The 23,883-nt window shown below is 68.5% G+C and overlaps 4 protein-coding genes across 4 annotated transcripts; 3 read left to right on the top strand and 1 right to left on the bottom strand.

Moving 5' to 3' along the window:
• Positions 1 to 318: 318 nt before the first annotated feature.
• LOC144247704 (uncharacterized) lies at positions 319 to 5,375 on the bottom strand. The gene is made up of 12 exons (XM_085564717.1): positions 4,184 to 5,375; positions 3,600 to 3,678; positions 2,769 to 2,803; positions 2,626 to 2,666; positions 2,321 to 2,388; positions 2,044 to 2,183; positions 1,911 to 1,956; positions 1,706 to 1,802; positions 1,482 to 1,527; positions 1,326 to 1,395; positions 743 to 800; positions 319 to 643 (listed from the first exon to the last, which is right to left on the bottom strand). The coding sequence occupies exons 1-12, from the start codon at positions 5,272 to 5,274 to the stop codon at positions 606 to 608; spliced, it is 1,809 nt and encodes a 602-aa protein (XP_085420843.1). The 5' UTR covers positions 5,275 to 5,375; the 3' UTR covers positions 319 to 605.
• Positions 5,376 to 5,530: 155 nt separating this feature from the next.
• LOC146764426 (uncharacterized) lies at positions 5,531 to 8,047 on the top strand. Its single transcript, XM_085564738.1, has 3 exons — positions 5,531 to 6,474; positions 6,874 to 7,227; positions 8,013 to 8,047. The coding sequence occupies exons 1-3, from the start codon at positions 6,222 to 6,224 to the stop codon at positions 8,045 to 8,047; spliced, it is 642 nt and encodes a 213-aa protein (XP_085420864.1). The 5' UTR covers positions 5,531 to 6,221.
• Positions 8,048 to 8,124: 77 nt separating this feature from the next.
• Positions 8,125 to 12,764, top strand: RTN2 (reticulon 2). The gene is made up of 7 exons (XM_077789134.2): positions 8,125 to 8,175; positions 8,908 to 9,118; positions 9,791 to 9,914; positions 10,523 to 10,592; positions 11,275 to 11,321; positions 11,423 to 11,481; positions 12,592 to 12,764. The coding sequence occupies exons 1-7, from the start codon at positions 8,163 to 8,165 to the stop codon at positions 12,632 to 12,634; spliced, it is 567 nt and encodes a 188-aa protein (XP_077645260.2). The 5' UTR covers positions 8,125 to 8,162; the 3' UTR covers positions 12,635 to 12,764.
• A 4,287-nt stretch (positions 12,765 to 17,051) lies between these two features.
• On the top strand, positions 17,052 to 21,996 carry FOSB (FosB proto-oncogene, AP-1 transcription factor subunit). The gene is made up of 4 exons (XM_085564718.1): positions 17,052 to 17,177; positions 18,656 to 18,937; positions 20,150 to 20,257; positions 21,554 to 21,996. The coding sequence occupies exons 1-4, from the start codon at positions 17,052 to 17,054 to the stop codon at positions 21,974 to 21,976; spliced, it is 939 nt and encodes a 312-aa protein (XP_085420844.1). The 3' UTR covers positions 21,977 to 21,996.
• Positions 21,997 to 23,883: the final 1,887 nt, after the last annotated feature.

Raw genomic sequence — 23,883 nt, 5'->3', positions numbered from 1 at the left:
CCCAGGGATGCCCCCAAAAACCCCCAGGGACCCCCAAAAACCCCCAAAAGACCACCCAAAGCCCCCTGGGACCCCCAAAAACCCCCAAAAGACCGCCCAAAGCTCCCTGGGACCCCCAAAAACCCCCAAAAGACCACCCAAAGCCCCCTGGGACCCCCAAAAGCCCCCAGGGACCCCCCCCAAAACCCCCAAAGACCCCCCAGAAAGCCCCCGGGACCCCCAAAGACCCCCCGGGACCCCCAAAAACCCCCAAAGACCGCACAAAACCCCCCGGGACCCTCAAAAACTCCCAGGGACCCCCCCTTAAATCCCCCAGGGTCCAGTACAAAACCGTTTATTGGTGCCGAGCGGGGAGACCCCTCCCCAAATAACCAAAAAAAAGTGAAAAACCCCAAAAGTGGGTTAAAAAAAAATCCCCCTGGGGGGGGAGGGAGGAGAAACCCCTCCCCCCTCCCCACGCGTGAAATTGGGGTGGGGGGCACAGTGTGGGGGGGGCTCGGGGGTCTCCCCCCCCCGCCGGTAAGGCACAGCCCGGGGTGGGGGAGGGGGGTTTGGGGGGGCAGCGACCCCTCCCCAAAATCCGTGTTGAGGGGGGGAGGGGGCGTTCAGGGCTCGTTCCTCTTCCGCAGCTCCGTCACCAAGGCTGGGGGAGGGGAAGGGGGGGGGAGGACAGAAAATGGGTTGGGGGAGGGGCGTGGTCAGCGCCCCCTCCCCAAATTTGCAGCGGAGCCCCCTCCCCCACCTTGGATGATCTCCTCCTTCGCCTTCCGCAGCTCCTTCCGCACCTCCTCCAGCAGCTCCTGGGGCGGGGGGCAGCAGGTGGGGGGGGGCACACCCCCGACCCCCCCCCAAAATCCCCAAAAACCCAAATTCCCCCCAGACCCCCTTCCCAAAATCCCCAAAACCCCAAATTCCCCCAAGACCCCCTTCCCAAAATCCCCAAAACCCCAAATTCCCCCCAGACCCCCTTCCCAAAATCCCCAAAACCCCAAATTCCCCCCAGACCCCTCCCCAAAATCCCCAAAACCCCAAATTCCCCCCAGAACCCCTCCCCAAAATCCCCAAAACCCCAAATTCCCCCCAGACTCCCCCAAAACCTCAAATTCCCCCCAGACCCCCTCCCCAAAACCTCCAAAACCCCAAATTCCTCACAGACGCCCCACCCAAAACCCCAAACTCCCCCCAGCCCCCCGCAAAACCCCAAACTCCCCCCAGCCCCCCGCAAAACCCCAAATTCCCCCCAGACCCCCCCAAAACCTCAAATTCCCCCCAGACCCCCTCCCCAAAACCCCAAATTCCCCCCAGCCCCCTCCCAAATCTGGTACCCGCTTAAACCTCTCCAGGTCCAGCTCACTGAGGGGCGCGGGGGGGGCGGCTGGAGCGGCCGATTTCACCCTGGGGGGGGGGGGGGATTGGTAAATAATAAATTGGGGACCCCCGCCCCAAAATCCTCCCCCACCCCCCCCCAAAAAAAAACTCACCTGGGCAAGGTGGAGCTGAATTTTTCCCAGGGCCTCCGGACGGGCTCTGCGGGGAGAGGGGGGAGGGGCTGAACCCTCAAATCCTCCCCCCCCAAAAAATCAGACACCCCCCCCCCCCCCCCCCCCCCCAATTCTCGGTTTGCCCCAATTTTGGAGCTTTTTAGGATTTTTTGGGGTTTTTTTTAAAAAAACTACAGCTCCCGGCGTGCCCCGCGCGCCCGCACCGTTTCCGGCCGCCGGCCCCCGCCGCGGTGCATTCTGGGCGTTGTAGTCCGCGCGCTCGCCCGGCCCCGCCGCCCCGGCGCTGGGCTCCGCCTCCTCCTGGATTTTTTTTTGGGGGGTGGGGGGGGTAAAGAAAATTTGGGGAGGGGGAGGCAGAGACCCTTCCCCAAAATTGTTATTTTGGGTGGGAGGGGGGGTCGTACTGACGTTGGTGACGTCATCCTCCTTTTTTGGCCCCTCCGCCGCTTTTCTCCTGGGGGTGGGGGGGGAAGAGGGGAGGGGTCAGGGTGGGAATTTTGGGGGGGGGGGTCCCCCAAAATTTCCGCCGCCCCCTCCTCACCTGCGGGCCAGCATGGCGCTCATCTCCTCCATCAGCCCCCCACCCCCAGCCCGGGGGGGCGGGTCGGATTTTTGGGGGGGTGGGGGAGGGGCGGGGCCGGACCCCCCTCCCCCCCCAGCGGAGCTCGGGGTGGTCTCGTCCTGATGGGACACCAAAAAAAAAAATTAAATTAAATTTTAAAAAAGGGGAGGGGGAGAGAAGGGGGGGGAAAATCGACCCCCCCCACCGTGCTGTTGATGAATTAATTAATTAGGTAATTAATTAATCAGCCGCTCACCTTGGCCGCTTTCCTGAGTTTGGCCCCCGCGATGGCGGCGGCAAAGTCGGGGACCCCCCCGGGACCCCCTCCCCCACCTCCGGGACCCCCTCCCCCCCCGCCCGGTCCGGGCGGGGGGGGAGGGGGTCCCGGGGGTGGGGGAGGGGGTCCCGGGGGTGGGGGAGGGTGTCCTGTGTGGGGGAGGGGAGAGAGAGAAAAAAAAAATTGGGAAATTTGGGGACAGCGGGGTGGGGGAGGGGTGAGGGTGGGGTTAATTTTAAATTTTGGGGGGGGGGGTCAAAGTTGAAGCCCCCTCCCCCACCCACCTGCGGCCGTCCCGCGGCGCTCGGACTGGTCCATCCCCGCCCTGGGGGGGGGGGGGGGGAGGGTGGGGAGGGGTCAGTCCATCAAACTCACCCGGGACCCCCTCCCCAAATTTAAAATTTTGGGGGTTTTTTTGCCCCCTCACCTGTCCGGCTGCTCGGGGGGGTCGGGCAGCAGCACCTGAGGGGGGGGCGGGGCAGAGGTGAGACCCCTCCCCAGGGATTTGGGGAGGGGGGGGAGCCCCAAAACTGCGGGGGAGGGGGGGGGGAGGGTCCCCAGCCCTCCCCAAAAAAAGGGTGAGACCCACGGTACCCCCCAGGTGCCCCTCAAAACCCCCCCAGGTGCCCCCAGATCCCCCCAGGTACCCCCCAGGTACCCCCCAGATATGCCCAGGTGTGCCCAGGTACCCCCAAAGCCCCCCCAGGTACCCCCTAGGTATGCCCAGGTGTGCCCAGGTACCCCCAAAGCCCCCCCAGGTACCCCCCAGGTATGCCCAGGTGTGCCCAGGTGCCCCCCAGGTACCCCCCAGGTACCCCCCAGATATGCCCAGGTGTGCCCAGGTGCCCCCAGGTACCCCCCAAAGCCCCCCCAGGTGTGCCCAGGTACCCCCAGGTGCCCCCAGGTACCCCCCATATATGCCCAGGTGTGCCCAGGTACCCCCCAAAGCCCCCCCAGGTACCCCCCAGATATGCCCAGGTGTGCCCAGGTGCCCCCAGGTACCCCCAAAGCCCCCCCAGGTACCCCCAGGTACCCCCAGGTATGCCCAGGTGTGCAGAGGTGTGCACAGGTGCCCCCCAGGTACCCCCCAGATATGCCCAGGTGTGCACAGGTGCCCCCCAGGTACCCCCCAGGTGCCCCCAGGTACCCCCAAAGCCCCCCCAGGTACTCCCCAGGTGCCCCCCAGGTGCCCCCAGGTACCCCCAGGTACCCCCCAAAGCCCCCCCAGGTGCCCCCAGGTGCCCCCAGGTGCCCCCACCTGGGGCTGCAGCTGGACGCAGCTGGGCCCCCCCGCCGGCTGCACAGGAGCTGCACTGGAGCTGCACGGGAGCTGCTCGCTGCAGGGGAGAGACCCGAAAATTGGGATAAAACACACGAAAATTGGGATAAAACACCCAAAAATTGGGATAAAATACACGAAAATTGGGATAAAACACACGAAAATTGGGATAAAACACCCGAAATGGGGAATCCCAATGCTCCCAGTGCTCCCAGTACCGATTCCCAGTGCTCCCAGTGCTCCCAGTACCGATTCCCGGCTCTCCCAGCGCCCCCCGCTCCCGCTCCCAGTTCTCCCAGTTCCCGTTACCGGCGCCCCCAACGCCCCGGTACCGCCCGGTGCCCGTTACCGGCTCTCCCAGTGCTCCCAGCGCCGCTGCCCGGCGCTCCCAGTTCCTCCCAGTTCCTCCCAGTCGCTCCCAGTACCGATCCCCGCCGCTCCCAGCGCCTCCGGTACCGCTCCCCGGTGTCCCCCGCGCCCGGTAACGCTTCCGCCGGTGCCCCCAGTCCCTCCCAGTCCCTCCCAGTTGCTCCCAGTTGCTCCCAGTCCCGACCCCCGCTCACCCCGTGCCGGCGGCCGCGGCCGGTCCGGGCCCTCCCGGTGGCGGCGGGGCCCGGAGCCGCCGGTCCCGGCGAGAGGCGCCGCCCCCCATGGGCGCGGCCCCGCCCCTCCCGGTAACGGCGGCACCGGGAGGCGGCCCCGGCACCCCGCGGGCGGCACCGGCGGCGCGCGGGGCCCGGTAACGACCGTAACGACCGGGGCTCCTCCCAGTGCCCCCCAGTGCCCCAGTCCCCATTGCCGGTACCGACTCCCGGTGCCGCTCTCCCCATTCCCGGCTCCCCGGTGCCGGTTCCCGGTCCCCATCCCCATTCCCGGTGGCATTCCCGGTGCCCATTCCCACCGCCGCTCTCCCCATTCCCGGCTCTCCGTTGCTGGTTCCCCGTGCCATTCCCGGTGACATTCCCGGTACCGATTCCCGGTGCCACTCTCCCCATTCCCGGCTCCCCGGTGCCGGTTCCCGGTCCCCATCCCATTCCCGGTGCCATTCCCGGTGCCCATTCCCGCCGCCGCTCTCCCCATTCCCGACTCTCCGGTACTGATTCCCGGTCCCCATCCCCATTCCCGCTGCCACTCCCGGTACCGATTCCCGGTGCCCATTCCCATTCCCGGTGCCCATTCCCGCCGCCGCTCTCCCATTCCCGGTGCCCATTCCCGGTACCGATTCCAGGTAGCCATCCCCATTCCCGGTGCCGTTTCCCGGTCCCCACTCCCGGTACTGATTCCCGGTCCCCATTCCGGGTGCGACTCTCGGTACCGATTCCCGGTCCCCACTCCCGGTACCGATTCCCGGTCCCCATTCCGGGTGCGACTCTCGGTACCGATTCCCGGTCCCCACTCCCGGTACCGATTCCCGGTCCCCACTCCCGGTGCCCACTCCCGGTACTGATTCCCGGTCCCCATTCCGGGTGCGACTCTCGGTACCGATTCCCGGTCCCCACTCCCGGTGCCCATTCCCGGTGCCGTTTCCCGGTCCCCACTCCCGGTACCGATTCCCGGTCCCCATTCCGGGTGCGACTCTCGGTACCGATTCCCGGTCCCCACTCCCGGTGCCCACTCCCGGTACCGATTCCCGGTCCCCAGTCCTGGTGCCCATTCCCGCCGCCGCTCTCCCCACTCCCGGCTCCCCGGTGCGGTCCCGCCCCCCGCCCCGCCCCTCTCCGCCGCCGCCGCCGCCGCCGCCGCCGCCGCCCTTTGTCCGCGGCCTCGGGCCCCGCCATGGCGCCGCGGTGATGCGCGGCGGGGCCGGCCCGGGGCGGCGGGGCCGAGCGCGACCGGGAGCCCCATGCGGGGGCCGCCGCCATGGGGCAGGTCCTGGGCTTCGCCCACTGCAGTACGCACCGGCAACCGGGAACCGGCACCGGCAACCGGGAACCGGCACCGGGAACCGGCAGCGGGGAGCGGGGAGGCGGCACCGGCACCGGGAGGGGTCGGGGATGGGGCAGCGGGTACCGGGCACCGGGAACCGGCGGCGGGGAGGGGCTGGCGGGGGAGGGTGCGGGAGGTAACGGGGAACCGGGAGTGGCCGGGGATGGGGAACCGGGAAGCGGCAGCAGGGAACCGGGAGGGGCCGGGGGCAGCCGGGGATGGGGGCACCGGGGCGGACCGGGGCTGCGGGAACCGGGGGGAACCGGGCACGGAAGGACAGGGAGTGGCCGCGGGCACCGGGGATGGATCCAGCACCGGGAGGGGACGGGGATGGGGCCATCGGGAACCGGGGATGGATCCGGCACCGGGAACCGGGAGGGGACGGGAGAACCGGGAACCGGGGATGGATCCGGCACCGGGAACCGGGAGGGGACGGGGATGGCGCGGGATGGGGGGATCGGGGCAGCACCGGGAGGGGACCAGAGCTGCGGGAACCGGGAGGAACCGGGCACGGAAGGACTGGGAGTGGCCGGGATGAGGAGTCCGGGAGTTACCGGGCACGGCGGGACCGGGAACCGGGATGGAGGAAGCGGGAGGAATCAGGCACGGAAGGACTGGGAGTGGCCGGGATGAGGAGTCCGGGAGTTACCGGGCACGGCGGGACCGGGAACCGGGATGGGGGAACCGGGATGGGACACGGGGAGGTACCGGGCACAAAGGCACCCGGGGCGGCGGTACCGGGAGGCTCCGGGGATACGGGAAGCGGGACTTGGAGGCACCGGGACACCGGGGACGGGGGCACCGGGAGCTCCCGGGACGGGCCGCGGGGCGCGCCCGGGGGTCCCGGCCCAAGTTTGGGGCTCCCGGTGCCGTTCCCCCCCAGAGGAGGCTCCGTCCACGGCCTCCACCACGCCGGACTCCACCGAGGGTGAGCGGGACCGGGACCGGGACCGGGACCGGGACCGGGACCGCGCGGGGCTCGGGAGGGGCGCGGGGTGGCCGGACCCCCGGGACCCCAAATGAACCCCAAATCCCCAATGAACCCCAAATCCCGATCCTCCCTGAACCACAAACCCCGGAACCCCCCTGAACCCCAAATCCCGATCCCCAAATCCCCCCGAACCCCAAATCCCCCCAAACCCCGGAACCCCCGATCCCCAAATCCCCCCGATCCCCAAACCCCCCGATCCCCAAACCCCCCGAACCCCAAACCCCCGAACCCCAAACCCCCCATCCCCAAACCCCCCGATCTCCAAACCCCCCGATCTCCAAACCCCCCGAACCCCAAATCCCCCCAAACCCCCCAAATCCCCCCAAACCCCCCCAGGCGGCAGCGAGGCTTTCCCGGAGCTGCCGGCGCCGGAGCCCCCCGGGGAGGAGGAGGAGGATGAGGATGAAGATGAGGAGGATGAGGAGGGGGCTCGGCGGGACCCCCCCCGGGCCCCCCCCCGGGAACTGACCTTCTCCTACATCGCCTTCGGCGGCGCCGCCCCGCCCGAGCCCGGCCCCCGCGGCCGCCGCGACCCCCGCGACCACCGCGACCCCCGCCGGGCCCGCGGGCCCCGGCCCCGCCCCCCCGGGACCCCCCCAAAAAAACCCCCCGGGGCCCCCCCGGCCCCCCCCGAGCGCCTCCCGGAGCATCCGGGGGGGGGCGCGGCCGAGGAGACCCCCGGGAGCCCCGGTGAGGATTTTGGGGGGTCCCGGGGGGGACTGGGGGGTCCCTGGTGGTCCCTGGGGGGAGCTGAAGGGTCCCCGGGAGGGAGCTAGGGGGTCCCTGGTGGTCCCTGGGGGGGGTTGGGGGGTCCACGGGGGGATTTGGGGGTCCCTGGGGGGTCCCCGGGGGGATTTGGGGGTCCCTGGTGGTCCCTGGGGGTGCTGGGGGGTCCTCATGGGGGGATTTGAGGGTCCTCAGGGGGGTCCCCGGGGGGATTTGGGGGTCCCTGGGGAGGTTTGGGGGTCCGGGGACACCCCCGGGTGGATTTTGGGTCCCCAATGGATTTTGGGGCACAAGGGGGGGTCCCTAATGGGGGTCGGGGTACAAGGGGGGGGTCCCCAATGGATTTTGGGGTACAAGGGGGGGTCCCCGGGGGGATTTGGGGTACAAGGGGGGGGGTCCCCAATGGATTTTGGGGCACAAGGGGGGGTCCCCGGGGGGATTTGGGGGTCCGCAATGGATTTTGGGGCACAAGGGGGGTCCCCAATGCGGGTCGGGGTACAAGGGGGGGGTCCCCAATGGATTTTGGGGCACAAGGGGGGGGTCCCCGGGGAGATTTGGGGGTCCCCAATGGATTTTGGGGCACAAGGAGGGTTCCCGACCCCCCCCGACCTCCTCCCCCCCCTCGTTTCTCCTCCCGGCAGCCCCCGCGCCCCCCCCGGCCCCGCCGCCAGGGGGCGCCCCCCGCCCGCCGCCCCCGGCGCCGCCTCCGGCCGCGGTCCCGCCCCCTTCGCCGGGCCCGGACCAATCAGCGAGCGCGGCGGGCGCTGATGGACAGGGTGAGTGACCAATGGCGGCGCGCGGCGGGTCCGGTTTCGGGCCGCGCCGCCATTGGTGGATAAATTTAGGGGGTGACCCCACCCCAACCCCCCCAAAAAATCCCGGCAGAGGCCGCGGGAGCCATGGAGGGGACAGGTGCGGCCGGGGGGGGACTGGGAGAAACTGGGAAGGACTGGGAGAAACTGGGAACTGCTGGGGAGGGACTGGGAGGCACTGGGAAGGGCACTGGGAGAAACTGGGAGGGACTGGGAGAAACTGGGAGGGACTGGGAGCACTGGGAAGGGCACTGGGAGAAACTGGGAGGGACTGGGAGAAACTGGGAACTGCTGGGGAGGGACTGGGAGCACTGGGAGAAACTGGGAGGGACTGGGAACTGCTCAGGGGGCACTGGGAGGGACTGGGGGGGACTGGGAGGGCACTGGGAGAAACTGGGAACTACTGGGGAGGGACTGGGAGCACTGGGAAGGGTACTGGGAGGGAACTGGGAAGGGTACTGGGAGGGAACTGGGTGTCACTGGGGATGTCCCTGGGTGTCCCTGGGTGTCCCTGGGTGACACTGGGTGACACTGCCATCCCCACAGTGCTGTCCCTGCTGCTGTGGCGCCACCCGGCCCGCTCGGCGCTGGCGCTGGGTGTCACTGGGATGTCCCTGGGTGTCCCTGGGTGTCCCTGGGCGTCACTGGGTGTCACTGGGATGTCTCTGGGTGTCCCTGGGTGTCCCTGGGTGACACTGGGTGTCACTGGGATGTCCCTGGGTGTCACTGGGTGTCCCTGGGTGTCCCTGGGTGTCCCTGGGATGTCCCTGGGTGTCCCTGGGTGTCCCTGGGTGTCCCTGGGTGACACTGGGTGACACTGCCATCCCCACAGTGCTGTCCCTGCTGCTGTGGCGCCGCCCGGCCCGCTCGGCGCTGGCGCTGCTGGCGGCGCTGCTGGCGCTGGGCAGCCTGGCGCGGTTCAGCGCCGTGGCGGTGGCCGCGCACGCCGCGCTGGCCGTGCTGGCCGTCACCGTGCCCCTGCGGCTGCGCCGGATGGCGCTGGGGGTGCTGAGCCCCCCGCCCGCCCCCGGGCCCCCCGAGAGGTGAGTGGCACCCCGAGGGGCGCTGGGGGTGGCTCTGGCCCTGGCCCCCATTCCTGTCCCTGTCCCTTGTCCCTGTCCCCATCCCTGTCTTTGTCCCCCTGCTCCTGTCCCCATGTCCCTGTCCGTGTCCGTGTCCCCAAGGCTGTTCCCTGTCCCCTGCTCCTGTCCCCATGCCCCTGTCCCTGTCCCCATCCACCTGTCCCTGTCCCTTTCCCTTTCCCTGTCCTTGTCCCCATGTCTCCATGGCAGTCCCTGCGTCCCCATGGCTGTCCCCTGATGCTGTCCCTGTCCCCATGTCCCTGTCCCCATGTCCCTGACCCTGTCCCCATGTCCCTGTGGCTGTCCCCATGTCCCTGTCCCTGTCCCCATGTCCCCATGTCCCTGTCCCCTGGCCCTGTCCCCATGTCCCTGACCCTGTCCCCATGTCCCTGTCCCTGTCCCCATGTCCCCATGTCCCTGTCCCCTGGCCCTGTCCCCATGTCCCCATGTCCCTGTCCCCTGGCCCTGTCCCCATGTCCCTGACCCTGTCCCCGTGTCCCTGACCCTGTCCCCATGTCCCTGTCCCCATGTCCCCATGTCCCCGTGTCCCTGACCCTGTCCCCGTGTCCCTGACCCTGTCCCCGTGTCCCTGACCCTGTCCCCATGTCCCTGTCCCCATGTCCCTGTCCCCAGGCAGGAGCCGCTGAGCGCGGAGCAGCGCCAGCGCTGGGCGCGGTTCCTGGCTCGCCACGCCGCGATGGCCGCCCGCACCCTCACCCGCCTCTTCCTCGTCCACAGCATCCCCGAGTCCCTCAAGGTGACACCGGGGGGGACACAGGGGACACTGGGGACATTGGGGACACTGGGGACATTGGGGACACTGGGGGCATTGGGGACATTGGGGACATTGGGGGGACACTGGGGACATTGGGGACACTGGGGGCATTGGGGACATTGGGGACATTGGGGGGATATTGGGGACATTGGGGACACTGGGGACATTGGGGACACTTGGGGACACTGGGGACACTTGGGGACATTGGGGACATTGGGGGGATATTGGGGACATTGGGGACATTGGGGACACTGGGGGCACGGGGGGTGTGCGGGACATGGAGGGCCTTGGGGACATTTGGGACACCTGGGGACACTTGGGGGGGTATTTGGGGACACTGGGGATACTTGGGGGGATATTGGGGACACAGGGACATGGGGGACACTTGTTGGGGTATTTGGGGACATTGGGGGCATTGGGGGGGGATATTTGGGGACACTTGGGGGACAGGGTGGGCACGGAGGGTGTGGGTGGCCCAGGGGACATGGGGGACATGGGTGGCACGGGGGACACGGGGCTGTGGGTGGCCCGGGGATGGGGTGGCCGTGCCGGTGCCGGTGACAGTGACAGTGTCACCGGTGTCCCCGCAGTTCGCCTTCCTGTTCTACCTGCTGACCTACGTGGGGGCGGCCTTCAACGGGCTGACGCTGCTGGCAGCGGGTACCGGGGGGACACCGGGACACGGGGGGGACACCGGGGGGACAACGGGGACACCGGGGGGACAGTGGGGACACCGGGACACTGAGGGGACACTGGGGATACTGGGGGCACACTGTGGGGACAATGGGGACACTGGGTGGACAATGGGGACACCAGGGGGACAGTGGGGACACCGGGACACTGAGGGGACACTGGGGATACTGGGGGCACACTGTGGGGACAATGGGGACACTGGGGGGACAATGGAGACTCTGGGGGGACAGTGGGGACACCGGGACACTGAGGGGACAACGGGGACACCGGGGGGACAGTGGGGACACCGGGACACTGAGGGGACACTGGGGATACTGGGGGGACACTGGGACACTGAGGGGACACTGGGGGGACAATGGAGACTCTGGGGGGACAGTGGGGACACCGGGACACTGAGGGGACAATGGGGACACTGAGGGGACAATGGGGACATTGAGGGGACACCAAGACATTGAGGGGATACCAGGGACACATGGGGACGCGGGGACATTGAAGGGACGTGGGGACACTGAGGGCATGGGGATGTGGCACAAGGGGACACAGGGACAGCTTGGGGACATCGTGGGGCACGGGGTGGTGGCAGGGAGGACAAGGGGACATTGGTGCCACCCCAGGTGACACCCAGGTGACACCCGCCCTCCCCCGCCAGGTGTGGTCTGCGCCTTCACCTTCCCGGTGCTCTACCAGCGCCACCAGGTACGGGGGGGGGGTGACACCGGTGACACCGCGGGACGGGGTGGGGGTGGCACCCATGGGTGTCCCCAACTGCCACCCCCGATGTCCCTCGATGTCCCCAGGCCCAGATCGACCAGTACACTGGCCTGGCCAGGAGCCACCTCAGCCACCTGCGGGCCAGGTGAGTATCCCTGGGGTGTCCCCAGGGTGTCCCCAGGGGTGTTCCTGTGTCCCTGGGGTGGCTCTGGGGTGTCCCCGTGTCCCTGGAGATGTCCCCAGGGGTGTCCCCAGGGGTGTCCCCGTGTCCCCAGGGGTGTCCCAGTGTCTTTGGGGGTGTCCCCAGGGGTGTCCCCGTGTCCCCAGGGGTGTCCCCATGCTGTTCCCATGTCTCAGGGGTGTCCCCAAGGTGTCCCCATGGATGTCCCTGTGTCCCTGGAGGTGTCTCCATTTCTTTGGGGGTGTCCCCAGGGGCGTCCCCATGTCCCCAGGGGTGTCCCAGTGTCTTTGGGGGTATCCCCAGGGGTGTCCCCGTGTCCCCAGGGGTGTCCCCAGGGGTGTCCCCATGTCCCCAGGGGTGTCCCAGTGTCTTTGGGGGTGTCCCCAGGGGTGTCCCCATGTCCCCAGGGGTGTCCCCGCGGTGTCCCCATGTCCCCAGGGGTGTCCCCATGCTGTTCCCATGTCCCAGGGGTGTCCCCAAGGTGTCCCCATGGGTGTCCCTGTGTCCCTGGAGGTGTCTCCATTTCTTTGGGGGTGTCCCCAGGGGTGTCCCCGTGTCCCCAGGGGTGTCCCAGTGTCTTTGGGGGTGTCCCCAGAGGTGTCCCCGTGTCCCCAGGGGTGTCCCAGTGTCTTTGGGGGTGTCCCCAGAGGTGTCCCCGTGTCCCCAGGGGTGTCCCCGTGGTGTCCCCGTGTCCCCAGGGGTGTCCCCATGCTGTTCCCATGTCTCAGGGGTGTCCCCAAGGTGTCCCCATGGGTGTCCCTGTGTCCCTGGAGGTGTCTCCATTTCTTTGGGGGTGTCCCCAGGGGTGTCCCCGTGTCCCCAGGGGTGTCCCAGTGTCTTTGGGGGTGTCCCCAGAGGTGTCCCCGTGTCCCCAGGGGTGTCCCCATGCTGTTCCCATGTCCCAGGGGTGTCCCCAAGGTGTCCCCATGGGTGTCCCTGTGTCCCTGGAGGTGTCTCCATTTTTTTGGGGGTGTCCCCAGGGCTGTCTCGGGGGTGTCCCCAGGGGTGTCCCTGTGTCCCAGGGGTGTCCCGGGGGTGTCCCCATGCTGTCCCCATGTCCCCATGTCCCCGCAGGCTCCTGGCCAAGCTCCCGAGTGCCAAAGCCACCCCGCAGTGACAGCGACACCCCCGAGGTGACACCGACACGGGGGGGGGAGGGGTCCTCACGCCCCTCCCCCACCCCCCGTGTCCTTCCCCACCCCCAGAGCGGGGGGAGGGGTCAGACTTTAATAAAAACTCTTGTGACAGAGGTGGCTGGTGGCGGGGGGACACCGGGGGGACACGGGGGGGGGACAGGGTGTCCTGGGGGGCCGCAGGGACCCCCGACATGGGTCTGCCATTCCTTGTGTCCCCCAATGTCCCCCCAGTGTCCCCAATGTCCCCCCAATGTCCCCCCAAATGTCCCAAATGTCCCCCCAGTGTCCCCAATGTCCCCCCCAATGTCCCTCCAGTGTCCCATCAGTGTCCCCTCAGTGTCCCCAGTGTGTCCCAGTGTCCCAAATGTCCCCCCAATGTCCCCAAATGTCCTCCCAATGTCCCAAATGTCCCCCCAGTGTCCCCAATGTCCCCCCCAATGTCCTCCAGTGTCCCCAATGTCCCCCAGTATCCCCTTTTGTCCCCCCAATGTCCCCTCAGTGTCCCAAATGTCCCCCCAATGTCCCCCCAATGTCCCAAATGTCCCCCCAAATGTCCCAAATGTCCCCCCAATGTCCCCTCAGTGTCCCCAATGTCCCCCCAATGTCCCCTCAGTGTCCCCAATGTCCCCAATGTCCCAAATGTACCCCCAATGTCCCCTCAGTGTCCCCAATGTCCCCTTTTGTCCCCGCCGTGTCCCCCCGCCCCGCGGAAAGCGCGGGAACGCGGCGCCTCAAGCCCCGCCCCTCCCGCCGAGGCCCCGCCCCTCCCGCCGAGGCCCCGCCCCCGTTGCCATGGCGCCCGCGGCCGTTGCCGCGCGACGTAAACACGGGACGCCGGACGCGGTGACGTCACCGGCGGGGAACGCCGTCACCGGGGAGACCCGCGCCGTGTTTACCGGGACACCGGGAGCGGGACACCGCGAGAGGGGCGGGGAAAGCCCGAGGGAACCCCGGGACACCGGGAATGGGATCCCCGGGACGCCGGGACCGGAACCCCCGGGACACTGGGAACGGAACCCCCAGAACACCGGCACCGGGACTCCGCGAGAGGGGCGGGGAAAACCCGAGGGACCCCCGGGACAGCGGGAACGAGACCTCCGGGACAGCGGGAACAGGACCCCCGGGAATGGACCGGGACCTCCGGGACACCGGGAACGGGACCCCCGGGAATGGGACCGGGACCCCCGCGATCCCCGGAACACCGGGAACGGGTCCGGGACCCCCAGGAACGGAACGGGACACCGGAAATGGACCGGGACCCCCGAGACCCCGGGAACGGAGCTGGAGCCCCCAAGAACCCGTTAGGACCCCCGGGAATCTACCGGGACCTCGGGAACGGGGCTAGGAACCCCCCGGGACCCCCGGAACACCGGGAACGGGACCCCCGGGACCCCGGGAACGGGACAGGGAGCCCCGGAACCCCTGCAATACCGGGAACGGGACCCCCGGGACCCCCAGAGCACCGGGAACGGGAGCCCCGGGACACCGGGACCCCCGGAACACCGGGAACGGGACACCGGGAATGGACCGGGACCCCCGAGAGCCCTGGAACGGGGCTGGAGCCCCCGAGAACCCGTTGAGACCCCCCGGGAATGGACCGGGACCTCGGGAACGGGGCTACGAACCCCCCGGGACCCCGGGAACGGGACAGGGACCCCCGGAACACCGGGAACGGGACCCCCGGGACCTCCGGGACACCGGGAACGGGACAGGGACCCCCCGGGACCCCGGGAACAGGACCCCCGGAACACCGAGAACGGGAGCCCCGGGACACCGCAGGGAGCCCGAACGGGACCCCGGGCCGGGACTCCCGGGACACGCCGGGGACACCGGAGGGGGCGGGGCCCGCGCGGATGAATGAACGCGTGAGCCGGGGGCGTGGGAAGCGCCCCCCCCGCCGCTCCCCACGGTCCCGCCGTGACTCAGCGCCGGTTCCCGCCGCTGACATCAGCCCCCGGTGCCCGTCCCGGCGCTGCCAAGGCACCGGGACCCTCCGGACCCCCGTCCCGAACCTCCCGGCACCGTGGGGAACGGGGCCGGCGCACGCTGGTGCCGGGATCCGAGCGTCAGCCCGGTCCCGGTGACCCCCGGTGGTGGCGGGGGAGCGGGGGTCGCTTTGCCCCGGTGCCGGTGACCCCCGGGGTGGAGTTCCCACCGCTCCAGTACCGGCGACAGCTCCAGCCCGGGACGGTGCTCGAGGGGTTACCGGGATGTCCCGGGAGAGGTCCCGGAGGTACCGGGAGGGATCCCGGGGGGGATTACCGGAGGTCCCGGGGGCTCCTGGAGGACGCCGGGGGATCCCGGTGGCGGAAACGCGGAGATCACCGGCGGGATCCCGGCAGTCACCGGGGGAAGCCCGGGAGACGCCCCGGCGGGGGCGGGGGATACCGGGGATCCCCGGGGCGGGGCGCGGTGTTACCGGTGCGGGGGAGGCTCTCCGGGCTCTCGGCGGGTACCGGTTGGTTCTCGGGGGGTTCCCAGTCCCGTTCCCGGTTGTCCCGGAGGGTTCGGGGGGTCCCGGTCCCGTTCCCAGTTGTCCCGGTCCATTCTCGGGGGTCCCGGTCCATTCCCGGGGGTCCCGGCCCCGATTGTCCCGGAGGGTTCGGGGAATCCCACTCCATTCCCGGGGGTCCCGTTCCCGGTTGTCCCGGTCCATCCTCGGGGGTCCTGGTCCATTCCCGGTGTCCCGGTCCATTGCCGGGGGTCCCGGCCCCGGTTGCCCCGGTTGTCCGGGAGGGTTCTGGGCATCCCGGTTCCGTTCCCGGTTGTCCCGGAGGGTTCGGGGTATCCCGGTTCCGTTCCCGGTGTCCCTGTCCATTCCCGGTGTCCCGTTCCCGTTCCCGGTGTCCCGGTCCATTACCGGTGTCCCGGTCCATTCCCGGGGATGCCGGTCCCGGCTGTCCCGGAGGGTTCGGGGTATCCCGGTTCCGTTCCCGGTTGTCCCGGAGGGTTCGGGGTATCCCGGTTCCGTTCCCGGTGTCCCGTTCCCGTTCCCGGTGTCCCGGTCCATTACCGGTGTCCCGGTCCATTCCCGCGGATGCCGGTCCCGGCTGTCCCGGAGGGTTCGGGGTATCCCGGTTCCGTTCCCGGTTATCCCGGTTGTCCCGGAGCGTTCGGGGGTCCCGGTCCATTCCCGGGCTATCCCGGTCCATTCCCGGGGATCCCGTTCCCGGTTGTCCCGGAGGGTTCGGGGTTATCCCGGTTCCATCCCCGGTGTCCCGGTCCATTCCGGGTGTCCCGTTCCCGTTCCCGGTGTCCCGGTCCATTCCCGGGGTATCCCGGCCCCGTTCCCGGTTATCCCGGAGGCTTCGGGCCGTTTCTAGAACCGCGGCCGGTCCCGTTTCTATTAATACGCGCCCGGGCGGCGGCGGCGGCGGCGGCGGCGGCGGCGGCGGCGGCGGCGGAGGGAATCCCTGTGACGTCATTGCTAGGATACCAAACAAACACTGCAGACAAGCCCATATATGGCTAATTGCGTCACAGGAACTCCGGGGGGCGGGCCCGGGGGATCCCCCCCGCTCCCGGCCCTCCCCGCCGCCTCTTAACGGCGCCGGCGGCTCCCGGAGCCTCAAACGGCGACGGCGACCGCGCCCGCGGCGGTTCGGAGGCCCGGGAGGGTCCCGGTGGTCCCGGGGAAGCGGCGGCGGCTGCCGTGACGTCAGCGCGAGGGGGCGGGGCCCCGCCGTATAAAGCGGCGGGGCTGCCGCGAGCCGTTCATTCATAAAACCGGAGACCGGGGCAGCGGCGGGAGCGCCACCGGGGCTCGGAGCGGACGTGCCGGAGCCCGGCGAGGGATTTCTTTTTTTTTTACCGGAGCTGGCGGCGGCCGAGCGGAACTTTGTGGGACGGACGTGGCGGGGATTGTAGCGGAGAAGCGGAGCTTGGCACCGGGAGGGGGGCTTTGTTACCGGAGAACTTTGGAGCCCGGCGGGAGTTTGTACCGAGCAACCGGAGCCCGGGACGGATGGATCGCGGCGCGTAAAGGGCGCGGCGGGGCTTCGGAGCGGCAAACCGGGAGCCGGCACGGACGTACCGGAGCTTACAGCGCGCGCAACCGGAGCTCGGGACGGGCACAGCGGCGTTCGCTACCGACACAACCGAGACCCGCCGAGCCGCGCCGGAGCCCGGCACGGAAACACCGGAGCTCGCAGCCGCTCACCGGGACGTTACACCGGAGCCCTGCGCGGACACACCGGCGTCTCTAACAGCGGGCGGGCGCTCCCGCCGACCGACCGGAGCCTCCCCGGGGCTCACCGCGACTCACCGCAGACCCCACCGGGCTTCCCCCCGCGCGCTCTTCCCGCACGCACCGGAGCATCCCGGCCGCGCCCGTGATGCCGGCGGCGGCGTGACCCCGCAGCCTTGTCGCGGCGGGGCGGCCCCCGCGGCCCCGGGGCCATGTTCCAGGGCTTCCCCGGGGACTACGACTCGGGGTCCCGCTGCAGCTCCTCGCCCTCGGCCGAGTCCCAGTACCTGTCGCCGCTCGACTCCTTCGGGAGCCCCGCGGCCGCCGGGGCCGCGCAGGTGAGCGCCGCTTTAGCGGGGCTGGGGGCGGGAAGAACCGGGGGGGAACCGAGGGGGGAACGGCCGGGAACGGAGGGGGGCGGCTGGAACGGGGGGAGGGGGTGGGGCCGTGCGTAAGCGCGCGCGGTGACGTCGCCGCCGGTGACGCGGCACGCACGCACGCGGAGCGCGCGGGTTATTTTTGGGGTGTCCCCCTCCCCGTTGTTGCCACGGGAGACGGGAGGAAGGGCCACGCCCACTCCGCCGAGGCCACGCCCACTCTGCGGGAAGCCACGCCCACGCGCGGCGTTAAAGCGGCGGCGAGGCCACGCCCCCCCGAAATGATGGCCACGCCCCCTCCGGCAGCGAGGGGGAGACCCCCGGGATGGGGGAGGGGGGATCCGCTGTCCCCCCCCCACCCCGGGGGTGGCGGTGTCCCCTGGGGATCCCCGGTGTCCCCCCGGCGCCCGTGGGTGCCTCCACGCGAGTTTGGGGGAGGGGGGGGACACGGGAGGGTTTTTTTTGGGGAGGGGGCTGCGGCCCCTCCCCCCCGCATTGGGCTGAGGTGGGTCTGGGGGAGCCAGGACGCGAGGGTGTCACCCGTGGGTGGCAGGGAGGTGCGGGTGTCACCCGTGGGTGGCAGGGAGGTGCGGGTGTCCCCCGTGGGTGCGCGGCAGGGTGAGGATGATGAGGATGAGGAGGGGCATGAGCCGGGGGCGCACCCCAGTGCCACCCCAGTGCCACCAGCTGGGGACAGCGCTGTCCCCAAGGCCGAGGCACCGCGCTGGGGGGGTGACAATGCCACCCGCACCCCGGTGACACCCCGCTGTCACCCCAGTGTCACCTCGCTGTCCCCCCAGTGTCACCCCAGTGTCACCCCGCTGTCACCCCGCTGCCCACCCAGCCCCTCTCGGGGTTGTCCCCACTGCTGTCCCCCCTGTGTCACCTCGCTTTTCCTGCGATGTCACCCTGCTGTCACCCCAGTGCCACCCCAGTGTCACCCCGATGTCACCCCAGTGTCACTTCGCTTTTCCCGCGGTGTCACCCCAGTGTCACGCCAGTGTCACCCCAGTATCACCTCGCTGTCCCCGCAATGTCACCCCACTGTCACCCCAGTGCCCCCCAGTGTCCACCCAGCCCCTCCCGGGGGATATCCCCACCTCTATCGCCACTGTCACCCCGCTGTCACCCCGCTGTCACACCCCAGTGTCCCCCCAGTGTCACCCCACTGTCACCCGCTGCCCACCCAGCCCCTCCCGGGGGGTATCCCCGCCACTATCGCCACTGTCGCCACTGCTGTCACCCCGATGTCACGCCGCTGTCACCCTGCTGTCCCTCCAGTGTCACCCCGCTGTCCCCCCAGTGTCCCCCCAGTGTCCCCCCAGTGTCTCCCCGCTGTCACCCGCTGCCCACCCAGCCCCTCCCGGGGGGTATCCCCGCCACTGTCGCCACTGTCGCGGCCACTGTCGCCGCGTCGCCTCTGACCGCGTCCCCCGCAGGAGTGCGGCGGCCTGGGGGACATGCCCGGCTCCTTCGTGCCCACGGTGACGGCCATCACCAGCAGCCAGGACCTGCAGTGGCTGGTGCAGCCCACGCTCATCGCCTCGGTGGCCCCGGGGGCGCCCATGGCGCAGCCGCCGCCGCCGCCGCCGCCGCTCGACCCCTACGACCTCCCCGGGCCCAGCTACTCCGCGCCGGGGCTCGGCGCCTTCGCGGGACCCCCGGGCCCGGCGCCCGCCCGGCCGGCCCGAGCGCGGCCCCGCCGCGGCCGCGACGAGACGGTGAGAGGGGGCGGCGGGCGGTGGGGGGCACCGCGGGGACACCGCGAGCGGTGGCACCTCGGGATAGCCCGGGTGGTGGCACCTCGGGGACACCGTGAGCGGTGGCACCTCGGGATAGCCCGGGTGGTGGCACCTCGGGGACACCGTGAGCGGTGGCACCTCGGGATAGCCCGGGTGGTGGCACCTTGGGGATAGCCCGGGTGGTGGCACCATGGGGACATCATGAGCAGTGACAGATTGAGGGACACCCCAGGTGGTGGCACCTTGGGGATATCGTGAGTGGTGGCACCTTCAGGACAGCCCGGGTGGTGGCACCTCGGGGATAGCCCGGGTGGTGACGCCTTGGGGACATGCTGAGTGGCAGGAGGTTGAGGGACAGCCCGAGTGGTGGCACCTTGGGGATATCGTGAGTGATGGCACCTCGGGGATAGCCCGGGTGGTGACACCTCGGGGATAGCCCGGGTGGTGACGCCTTGGGGACATGCTGAGTGGCAGGAGGTTGAGGGACAGCCCAGGTGGTGGCACCTTGGGGATATCGTGAGTGATGGCACCTTCAGGACAGCCCGGGTGGTGGCACCTTGGGAACATCATGAGCAGTGACAGATTGAGGGACACCCCAGGTGGTGGCACCTCGGGGATAGCCCGGGCGGTGGCACCTTGGGGACATCATGAGCAGTGACAGACTGAGGGACACCCCAGGTGGTGGCACCTTGGGGATATCATGAGTGGTGGCACCTTCGGGACAGCTCGGGCGGTGGCACCTTGGGGACATCATGAGCAGTGACAGATTGAGGGACAGCCCAGGTGGTGGCACCTTGGGGATATCGTGAGTGATGGCACCTTCAGGACAGCCCGGGTGGTGGCACCTTGGGGACATCATGAGCAGTGACAGATTGAGGGACAGCCCAGGTGGTGGCACCTTGGGGATATCGTGAGTGGTGGCACCTTCGGGACAGCTCGGGTGGTGACGCCTTGGGGACACCGTGAGTGGCAGGAGACTGAGGGACACCCCAGGTGTGCTGGCACCTTGGTGGCACCTCGGGGACACCACTCTCGGTGCCACCACCGCCACCCTCACCCGTAGCGGGAGGAAGGCGGCGGGAGTTGGGGGCCGGGAGGTGACACCGGGAGGTGACACCGGGAGGGAGGTGACACCGGCGTGACACCGGGAGGTGGCACCGCGGTGACACCGGGCGCTCCGCTCGCTCGCAGCTGACACCGGAGGAGGAGGAGAAGCGCCGCGTGCGGCGGGAGAGGAACAAACTGGCGGCGGCCAAATGCCGGAACCGGCGCCGGGAGCTGACGGACCGGCTGCAGGCGGTGAGCGCGTGCGGGACACCGGGACACCGGGACACAGGGACACGGGGACACCCGGGAAACCGGGACACCGGGGATACCGGGACACGGGGACACCGGGACACCCGGGAAACCGGGACACAGGGACACCGGGACACCGGGACACAGGGACACGGGGACACCCGGGAAACCGGGACACCGGGGATACCGGGACACGGGGACACCGGGACACCCGGGAAACCGGGACACAGGGACACCGGGACACCGGGACACAGGGACACGGGGACACCCGGGAAACCGGGACACCGGGGATACCGGGACACGGGGACACCGGGACACCGGGGACACAGGGACACCGGGACACAGGGACACAGGGACACCGGGACAGCGGGACAGCGGGACACAGGGACACCGGGACACAGGGACACCGGGGACACCGGGAAACCCGGGAAACCGGGAAACCGGGACACGGGGACACCGGGACACAGGGACACCGGGACACCGGGACACCCGGGAAACCGGGACACCGGGACACCGGGGACACCAGGACACCGGGACACCCGGGAAACCGGGACACCGGGGATACCGGGACACGGGGACACCGGGACACCCGGGAAACCGGGACACCGGGACACAGGGACACCGGGACACCGGGACACTGGGGACACCGGGACACCCGGGAAACCGGGAAACCGGGACACGGGAAACCGGGACACAGGGACACCGGGGATACCGGGGGCTGGCCCTGTCCCCACCCGGGGTGGCTTTGTGCCCTCCCGAGGGTGACCCTGTCCCCACCCGAGGGTCTCCCTGTCCCCAGCACCCAAGGGTGGCCCTGTCCCCACCCGAGGGTCTCCCTGTCCCCAGCACCCAAGGGTGGCCCTGTCCCCACCCGAGGGTGGCTTTGTCCCCACCCGAGGGTGGCTTTGTCCCCACCCGAGGGTGGCTTTGTCCAGGGATGTCCCCAGGCTTGGGGACACCAGAGGGGACAGACGGACACCCAGAGGTGTCACCAGGCTTGGGGACAACCCAGGGATGTCCCTGGCCTGGGGACAGCACCGGGGGACATCTGGGACACCGGAGAATCCCGGAGGATCCTAGAGGACACCTGGGGGACACTTAGGGACACCGGGGGGACACCGGGGAGCACCGGGGAAACACCGGGGGGATACCAGATGATCCTGGAGGATCCCGGAGGACACCTGGGGACACCGCGGGGATACCTGGGGACACTTAGGGACCGCGGGACACCTGGGCGATACCGGGGGACCCCGGGGCGCGTCCCCCCGCGCCTGACGCCGTTATCCCCCGCCCCGGCAGGAGACGGACCAGCTGGAGGAGGAGAAGGCGGAGCTGGAGTCGGAGATCGCGGAGCTGCGCAAGGAGAAGGAGCGCCTGGAGTTCGTGCTGGTGGCCCACGCGCCCGCCTGCAAAGCCGCCGCCGCCGCCTTCGAGGACATCGGCGCCGCCGGCGGTCCCCGCGGCCCCGCCGCACCGGAGGTGAGCAGCCCGGGCCAGGCGGGGCCCGCCGCCTTCGTGCCCCCGGCGCCGCTGCAGGGCCCGCAGGGTCCCTTCCCCGGCTGCTGCCTCCCGCCCGGGGTCCCCGCGGGACCCCCTAACGCCACGCCCGCGTTTGTGTTCACCCACCCAGAGGGAGCCACGTGTGGAGCCTCGCACCAGCGGAGCGGCAGCAGCGACCGGTCCTCGGAGTCCCTGAGCTCGCCCTCGCTGCTCGCCCTGTGAGCGGGGCGGCCCCGCTCCCCCGAGCCCGGCCCGAGCGGCCCCGCTCCCCCGAGCCCGGCCCGAGCGGTCCCGGTCCCCCGAGCCCGGCCCGAGCGGCCCCGCTCCCCCGAGCCCGGCCCGAGCGGTCCCGGTCCCCCCGAGCCCGGCCCGAGCGGCCCCGGTCCCCCCGAGCCCGGCCCGAGCGGTCCCGGTCCCCCGAGCCCGGCCCGAGCGGCCCCGGTCCCCCGGACCCCGACCCCGGGCGCCTCCTCCCCGCCCCCGCCGCGCCTCGGGCTGGGCTTGGCCCGCCCCGCCTGCCGGGGGAGTGGTTTGACCGCCGGGCAGGTTTTATTTTTGGTTTTATTTTTATTTTTATTTTTATTTTTATTTTTATTTTTATTTTTATTTTTATATTTATTTTTATTTTTATTTTTATTTTTATTTTTATTTTTATTTTTATTTTTATTTTTATTTTTATTTTTATTTTATTTGTATTTATTTTTATTTTTATTTTTAGTTTTGGTTTTAGTTTTATTCTTATTTTTATTCTTATTTTTATTTTATTTTTATTATATTTTTATTTTATTTTTACTTTTAATTTTAGTTTTATTTTTTTTTACTTTTATTTTAGTTTTATTTTTAGTTTTATTATTTTTATTTTATTTTTAGTTTTACTTTTATTTTAGTTTTATTATTTTTATTTTATTTTTATTTTATTTTTATTTTAGTTTTGGTTTTAGTTTTATTCTTATTTTTATTTTATTATTTTCTTTCTATTTTATTTTAATTTTTATCTTTATTTTTTATTTTTATTTTATTTTTAGGTTTTTTTTTCTTTTTTTTCATTTTTATTTTTATTTTAGGTGTAGGTTGGCAAGGGTTATTTTCATTTTTGGATTTTTATTTTTGTGGCGCTTGGTGGCCGTGATGAGGCTCCCGCGACCCTGCGGCCGCTCGGGGGTCCCGCGGGACCCCCCCGTCCCTCTGGAGATGTCCCTGCCCCATCCTCCAGCACCTGGAGAAGCTCTCCGTGGTGTCCCCGTCACCTGGAGAAGCTCTCCGTGGTGTCCCCATCACCTGGAGAAATTCTCCGTGGTGTCCCCATCGCCTGGAGAAGCTCTCCATGGTGTCCCCATCGCCTGGAGAAGCTCTCCGTGGTGTCCCCATCACCTGGAGAAGCTCTCCGTGGTGTCCCCATCACCTGGAGAAGTTCTCCGTGGTGTCCCCGTCACCTGGAGAAGTTCTCTGTGGTGTCCCCATCACCTTGGAGGTCCCCGTGGTGTCCCCGGCACCTCGCAGGTGCCTGTCCCTGACCCGGGGCCGTTCCTGCCGCGTCTCCACCGCCTCGGAGATGTCCCAGCCTGGCCCTGGTGGCACCTGTGGCGCCTGAGGTGTCCCCAAGCCCCCGCTGAAGGTCCCTGTGCCCCATCCCGGTTCCCCAGGAGGGTCCCGGTGCCACCTCCACCCCCTTTGGAGAAGCCGCCGCCGTGTCCCCGTGCCCACAGAAGGTCCAGGTGTCATTTGTGTCCTCCTGGAGATGTCCCGTGTCCCCTCTGCGCTGCTCTGAGGGGCTCCAGGGGCCACCTTTACCTGCTCCAGGTGTCCCTTGTGGCCACCTCCTCCTTCTCCAGGTGTCCCTTGTGGCCACCTCCTCCTGCTCCAGGTGTCCCCGTGGCCACTTTCATGCACTCCAGGTGTCCCCGTGGCCACCTTTACCTGCTCCAGGTGTCCCCATGGCCACCTTTACCTGCTCCAGGTGTCCCTTGTGGCCACCTCCTCCTTCTCCAGGTGTCCCTTGTGGCCACCTTTACCCACTCCAGGTGTCCCCGTGGCCACCTTTACCTGCTCCAGGTGTCCCTTGTGGCCACCTCCTCCTTTTCCAGGTGTCCCTTGTGGCCACCTTTACCCACTCCAGGTGTCCCCGTGGC

Source organism: Lonchura striata, chromosome 34 (assembly GCF_050655825.1).
Source record: "Lonchura striata isolate lonStrDom1 chromosome 34, ASM5065582v1, whole genome shotgun sequence".
Taxonomy (NCBI): domain Eukaryota; kingdom Metazoa; phylum Chordata; class Aves; order Passeriformes; family Estrildidae; genus Lonchura; species Lonchura striata.
This window is presented reverse-complemented; position numbering and strand designations above follow the sequence as displayed.